The sequence below is a fragment of the Gadus chalcogrammus genome, chromosome 4 (genome assembly GCF_026213295.1).
Source record: "Gadus chalcogrammus isolate NIFS_2021 chromosome 4, NIFS_Gcha_1.0, whole genome shotgun sequence".
NCBI lineage: Eukaryota > Metazoa > Chordata > Actinopteri > Gadiformes > Gadidae > Gadus > Gadus chalcogrammus.
This window is the reverse complement of record NC_079415.1, coordinates 34,271,296-34,278,535: the sequence shown is the minus strand read 5'-3', so window position 1 is coordinate 34,278,535 and position 7,240 is coordinate 34,271,296. Positions and strand designations below refer to the sequence as shown.

General features: G+C 44.8%; 1 protein-coding gene across 2 annotated transcripts; it reads right to left on the bottom strand.

Annotated features, from left to right (window-relative positions):
* Nucleotides 1-2,691: 2,691 nt before the first annotated feature.
* LOC130381392 (zinc finger protein RFP-like) lies at nucleotides 2,692-5,106 on the bottom strand. 2 transcript variants are annotated; one of them, XM_056589002.1, is made up of 2 exons: nucleotides 4,994-5,106; nucleotides 2,692-4,887 (listed from the first exon to the last, which is right to left on the bottom strand). In XM_056589002.1, exon 2 carries the CDS (start codon nucleotides 4,883-4,885, stop codon nucleotides 3,257-3,259), a length of 1,629 nt encoding a protein of 542 aa, XP_056444977.1. In that variant the 5' UTR covers nucleotides 4,886-4,887; nucleotides 4,994-5,106; the 3' UTR covers nucleotides 2,692-3,256. The 2 variants fall into 2 exon arrangements, with proteins under 2 accessions (XP_056444977.1, XP_056444979.1); XM_056589004.1 differs by having other exon boundaries at nucleotides 2,695-4,827.
* Between the last annotated feature and the right edge of the window lie 2,134 nt (nucleotides 5,107-7,240).

The window sequence follows — 7,240 nt, the reverse complement described above, 5'->3', positions numbered from 1 at the left end:
CGTTTTGTTTCCTCATCAAGACGTCCTCTCCTCTCCTCCCCTAACACCTGGCTCCTCCCCTAACACCTGGCTCCTCCCCTAACACCTGGCTCCTCCCCTAAGACCTGGCCCCTCCCCTAACACTTAGCTCCTCCCCTCCTCCCTTAACACCTTAAAAAAAGAGATGGTGCAAACATGACTGAAGAAGTGTGTGTCCAAGTGTGTCCAGGTTGTATGTGCTAGTATGGTTTGTGATTTAACGTTGAGTTAACGCTGGTAGTTATATAAGGCTCATCCCTAACCTCATTAAACAGCTGCATCATGAGGCTCAGGGTAGGGCAGACCAACCAGACCAACCAGTTCACAATTCAGAGACAACACAGACATTGTTAACTGCCACTGCCGTGGAAGTTAACAATGTCACATTATGACCGGTGTATTATGGGTAGCTTTTACGTACCAGGGACAACCAGTGTGAAAATCTGAAGTGATGGACAACTGGTTTAATAGTTTAGTTCAATTCGTTATTTATGCTTATCAAGGTGTGATTGAGCAAAATTATTTTCCACTAATCCAATGCGGTGTTACATCATTTCAATACATGGATTTCTTTATGTTCCTTAGAGCCAACTGAATGGGTGGAGTCTGACGTCTGACGTCTGGCTGACACTCGTTTTCCGTTGAGAGGTGCGGCTTGATTGTAGATCAGGTATTCACCGTCTTAGAGGTGGAGCCAGAACATTTGATTGATGTAACCTGATAACCCAGAACTGCAAGTATCAGTTAACGAGTGCAGTAGTATGTGTTTAAAAGAGGGCCATTTGAGGCCATATTTACCTACGTTTCTAAAATGTTCTGCATTTAAGTTGAGATTTGGACCAAGATGAATCCACATCACTACCATGTAACCCACTGCATCACCTTTCATGAAATCAAAGAACGAAAAACAAGAAAACACTTTCTGTGTTTGGTTGCTGTATGATGTCATCAAATAAGGTTCTTTATTTCCCTGTTGTACACACAAACACAGCATGAAACCAGTCAGTCAGTCAGTCAGTCAGTCAGTCAGTCAGTCAGTCAGTCAGTCAGTCAGTCAGTCAGTCAGTCAGTCAGTCAGTCAGTCTCTCTCTCTCTCTCTCTCTCTCTCTCTCTCTCTCTCTCTCTCTCTCTCTATAAACGGTTCATAAACAGTTTTAATAAATGGTGACTCAACAGTTCCAGGAATCCTTTGGGTGATTTGAATCTCTCGTCCCTGGTGGCTCGACCGGTAGAGCTGGCAGTTGGTGCCGCGCCCTCAGAGAACCACAGAACGGCCCGCAGTTCAGGGAGGAACTAAATTCATGAATTAATTCAGGACTTTTAATCGATACTTCAAGCAGCCATCTTTCCTACACCATTTACAGATCGGTTTCCATTACTTCTATTGGATGTCTCTGTCTCCAGGTGGAACACCTGCTGGTTCAGGTATCACTTCTGATTGGCTGATAGGGTGACCCGGTCCTTCTGATTGGCTATTAGGGTGACCCGGTCCTTCTGATTGGCTGATAGGGTGACCCGGTCCTTCTGATTGGCTGATAGGGTGACCCGGTCCTTCTGATTGGCTGATAGGGTGACCCGGTCCCCTGCTGATTGGCTCTGGTGCCACACACCTGTCCTGGGCTGAAGTGAAGGGGCGTTCACGGGGAGCTGGCCGCCCTGGAGCCCCAGGATGAACCAGGACTGTTGAGGGCCTCTGGGGCCCCGCTTGGTTGGTGTGTTCAGACTCCTCGTCCACAGGACCCCCGATGTCCCCCCTGAGCAGCCCAGACCTGGGCCTTCATCTCACTGGACGCTCTGGATACAAACGTCTGCTACTGATCTCATTCTGAGTTATGGTTTGGCTATAATGATCTTCTATCGTTGGAGGTGAGAGAAGGTCGAGGAACCAGACGGCGAGTCTTGTTTTTAAGGACGTTGAGATTTTGTTTGGCGCTAAAAAGCTGTCAACAATTCTATGCTTTCTTTATCTTATCCCGTCTCATTCGGTGCAAATAGTTCTTCCTGCAAAGTGTTCCACGTTTGTACTTCTTTTTAAATGGAGTATGTACACCGGGGGTGATTCCCTAAACCAGGCGGTCGGTGGCTTGTCCAAAGCGTGCGTCGTCATCACTCAGCCAAAGTTCGCGGAAGACGTCTCCCACTCTGTCTGCTGCGGCAATCCTCAACACACCAGCGGCCAAGCCGACGCCATATACACGTTGTATTCATTTAACACCTTCATGTTATTCAACTATGAAATTCTAATAATACTGTGTTTGAGAAAGAGACCGCAGACGACTCTTACCTGAACGGCTGATAAAAATAATGAAAGAAAGAAAGTAATTTGTACCTTAATAATGTGATGAAATGCAAAAAAGAGAATCTTGTCTCACAATATTAAATAAGTAGTCAAATTAAGTGTACTACAAAAGAGTAGGATTAGGGGCCCACAAAGAAGGTCCCGCCCCTCTGTGCTGATACCCGCTCCCGCCACTGGGTGTCGCTCACAACACTGATTATGGGACTGCTGCTTGTATGCGCCGGGACACAGGTAGTACACTATAGTGAAGACAAGTCAAACGGGTATTTACTCATATGTAACGTGCACGCTGAACAATACTCAACACAATCCTGGATGAGCTAGAAAGGAGAGCAGACATAGGAGATAGGAGCGGAAGAAGAGAGAGGAAGGAGAGAGGAGGAACTAAGATGAGAGGATGGAGAGAGGAGAGATGACAAGACACAGTCACAGTACTCACACACACGGGGAGAGTCTGGACATGGAGTAACTGTGATCTTTGTCTTACACATGTTGGGTTGTTGTATGGTGGACATTAAAGTCATTGACTCATCAGCTGTGTTTCCATTTTTATTAACATCAGAAAAGTATTTTTACATTTGATTATGTTGGCATTCATGATTACGAAGTATAAACTAACAATAATGTTTAGATGATTATGAAATACACATCAATCCTGAAACCATGCTATACATGACTGCAACCACTAACAATTGTATAGCAGTAAACCTTAAAAGACTGGAGAAAACAGACAATGAAGAATATAATGTTATCTAATAATTTAGAATGGGTTATCATTTATAATAGTCAGGGTTCACTTCCTACTGAATTACTCCTTGTTATATGACAGCAGTAAGATATGAATACAGTTCTCTCAGATCTCACATGGTGGAGATTCTAATTCATGAAACAACATTAGTTGTTTTGGTCGTTTGATTCTTTTATTATCAAACAAAGGTCCTAGTCTGTTTGATTGACAGGTGAGATGATCAGGGGGGCAGAGTTTATACCTTCATAATCACAGGACCATGGACTGAGGAATGGATAGAGAGGCTCAGTAAAGCTGCAGCCAGTAGCAGAGTAGATATGAACCATTGCTTCCACATCGTAGAAGGAGACCAGACCCTCATCATAATCAACAAACACCCCCACCTTCTGGAGCTCAGCTCTCAGAGGGAGACGGACAGCAGGGTTATCACAAAATACCAACCCATCCTTGTAGGAGTTGAGAGTCCAGTAACCTCTCACAGGGGTCACTATGATCTGATCTTTCCTGTTGAAGGTCTCTCTGGCCACTCCTACAGTCCACGCAGTCTTGTCTTTAACCTGGACCTCAAAGTAAAATCTCCCTGAGGAGAAGCTCTGCCTTGTGAGAACACATATACTCTTTGTAAATCTCTTAGGGTTGTCTGGGAGGGCCTTCACTACACCCCCATCATGTACTTGTTTCCCATCCTCAGAGATGATGAGCTGGGAAGTTGCTGTATCAGGATCCAGAGTCACATCTACTTCATACTGCTGGACCCTCTTCAGTTCAGCATCATCACGCAGCTTCTTCATCTCCATGTTCAGTGTCTCCTCCAGCTGATCCAGGGATCTCCTCAAGGTCCCTACGTATGACGGAGGACGGACCTCCACCGTGGTCCAGTCCCTGGTGGGTGGAGGATCCTTCAGGGATCTGAAGGCCTGGAGGAAGTGGAGGTGGTCTTCAGTGTGTGAGAGCCGCTTCACCTCTGAGCTTCTATTGGTCAGATCTTTTATTTCATTTTCAATCTCTTTGATGAGGCCTTCAGCTTGTTTCTCTGTAGACTTATGTTTCTCTTTAACCATTTGTTTGTGGTCATCCTGGCACTTTTCAATGCAGCGCTTCAGAGCATTGAGGATGTGCACACCATTGGCGATCTCTCTGTCTGCGTCTGCTTTGCTGCGCTTTACTGTGTCTCTAATCTTTTGAATATTATTTAGTCTCTCCAGGATCATCTGCTGAACTTCAGCCTCTATTTTCCCCAGCTGGGCCATCTTCACTTCATACTCCTCCTTTAGAGGTACAACAGGATGGAACCTGTGGTCACTCTCTGTGCAGAACTGACATACACACACCTGTTCAGTCTGGCAGAAGAGCTCCAGAAGTCGGTCGTGTTTCTTACACATCCTGTCTTCCAGACGGTCCATAGGCTCGACCAGCCGATGTTTCTGCAGGACTGCGACTCTCTGATGTGGCTCCAGGTGGGTTTGGCAGAAAGACATAAGACATACTAGGCAGGAATTCACGGCCTTCAGCTGGGTCCCAGTACAGACGTCACAGGGAACTTCTCCGAGTTTAACACAGAGCTGATCTTTGACTCGTATGGATGTCCTAAACTGAGCGGCCATCTCTGATAAGAGGGTATTAATCCGTAAATCAGGTTTTGTGTTGAAAGGCATGTTGCAAAGAGGACATTTGAACTTGACTTGTTCATCCCAGTACTGTGTAATACAGGTTCTGCAGAAGTTGTGTCCACAGGGTGTGGTAACTGGACTGCTGAACACATCTAGACAGATGGAACATGAAAAGTTCTCTTCAGACCCGGAAGTGTTAGCAGAGGCCATTCCTAGACACAGACGACAAGGTTTATGTATTGAGCAAGTCCATTATTTTTTTAATTCCCTAAGGAAGAGAGGTTTTAACTTCTCTGAAAGTTATGCTGCTTTACTCACCTTGTTGAAGTTTCTGTCTGTCAGTCTATTTGTTTCAAAATGTGTTTTCTTTTCCTCCCGAAAGAGAGAACTGCTTCCACGTCGGATTGAATTGGGTTCTGGGAATGTTCCGTTTTGTTTCCTCATCAAGAAGTCCTCTCCTCTCCTCCCCAAACACCTGTGTCCTCCCCTAATACCTGGCTCCTCCCCTAACACTTAGCTCCTCCCCTCCTCCCCTAATACCTGGCCCCGCCAACACGGATGCACAGTTCACTGACATTCATGCGCTGTTCTTTCAAAAATATTTGAAAACAGAATATAGGACAAAGCACAGACAAAGAGACGGTGCAAACATGACTGAAGAAGTGTGTGTCCAAGTGTGTCCAGGTTGTATGTGCTAGTATGGTTTGTGATTTAATATTGAGTTAACGCTGGTAGTTATATAAGGCTCATCCCTAACCTCATTAAACAGCTGCATCATGAGGCTCAGGGTAGGGCAGACCAACCAGACCAACAAGTTCCCAATTCAGAGACAACACAGTCAATGCCAGCGACAGCAAAAAAAAAAAGAAGCTTTTTTGTGCCGTGGCAGTCAACAATGTCACATTATAACCGGTGTATTATGGGTAGCTTTTACGTACCAGGGACAACCAGTGTGAAAATCTGAAGTGATGGACAGCTGGTTTAATAGTTTAGTTCTATTCGTCATTTATGCTTATCAAGATGTGGTTGAGCAAAATTATTTTCCACTAATCCAATGCGGTCTTACATCATTTCAATACATGGATTTCCTTATATTCCTTTGAGCCAACTGAATGGGTGGAGTCTGCTTTCCCTCCTGGCTCCGTTCCAAGCAGGTGACCAAAAGCCATGCACTCACCTTATAGTGACTGTCCAGCTGAATCAAGCTACAGAGTTATTACAGAACTAGCTAATTGAATACCTTTCTACCTGTGTTGTCTGGACAGCCAGATTAAAATCATATCAACAACACACTACACACTCCCAATATCTTTCCACACACCCCAGAGACATCTATGGACTTTCATTTATTGGACGTGTGAGACCCCTGACTCTTATGGACGTATCTGTGTGTATGGACTCTTAAATGTTGTGTAAATGTTTTTAAGTGCTGTTTTAATGTCTTTCTATGAGGATTGAAGAGATGTGGACTGAAAGACAAATTTCTGTGTAAAGGGACATTAAAGTTGATCTAATGTAACCTAATCTAATAATAAGTGGACCTGCTCTTTGTTACTCTTTCACTGCAGCCATTAGTTTGGTTCAACATGATGAGAAATGCTCCGGTGTCTAAAGAACCCCGTCCAGAACCCGTCCACCCACCACTTAATCAAGCAGAATCATTTTTATTCCTTTCTAAACCAATCAAGCCTTCACAGAAAAGATGAGAGAATAAGAATCACATTTTGGATGATAGGGTTGTAGGAATAAAGTAACTTGCAGTTGAAGTTGTGAACTTGAAGTTTTGAAGGAAAACCAAACATGCTGTTGGAGCTGGTCCAGACTATCAGAATGTAAAGAATGCATTCTGGCTGACGTCTGGCTGACACTCGTTTTCCATTGAGAGGTGGGGCTTGATTGCAGATCAGGTATTCACCGTCTTTGAGGTGGAGCCAGAACATTTGATTGATGTAACTTGATAACCCAGAACTGCAAGTATCAGTTAACGAGTGCGGTAGTATGTGTTTAAAAGAGGGCCATTTGAGGCCATATTTACATACGTTTTTAAAATGTGAGGCATTTAAGTTGAGATTTGGACCAGGATGAATCCACATCACTACTATGTAACCCACTGCATCACCTTTCATGAAATCAAACAACGAAAAACAAGACAACACTTCATGTATTTAGTTGCTGTATGATGTCATCAAATAAGGTTCTTTATTTCCCTGTTATACACACAAACACAGCATGAAACCAGTCAGTCAGTCAGTCAGACTCTCTCTCTCTCTCTCTCTCTCTCTCTCTCTCTCTCTCTCTCTCTCTCTCTCTCTCTCTCTCTAGTCTAAACGGTGACTCAACAGTTCCAGGAATCCTTTGGATGATTTGAATCTCTCGTCCCTGGTGGCTCGACCGGTAGAGCTGGCAGTTGGTGCCGCGCCCTCAGAGAACCACAGAGCGGCCCGTACCGACAACCTAAACCAGGTGGTCGGTGGCTTGTCCAAGGCGTGTAACGTCATCACTCGGCCAAAGTTCGCGGAAGACGTCTCCCACTCTGTCTGCTGCGGCTATCCTCGACACACCAGC

What these genes read in the sequence shown, in the direction of transcription:
- LOC130381392 (XM_056589002.1), bottom strand. Translation starts at nt 4,885, where the DNA reads ATGGCCTCTGCTAACACTTCCGGGTCTGAAGAGAACTTTTCATGTTCC.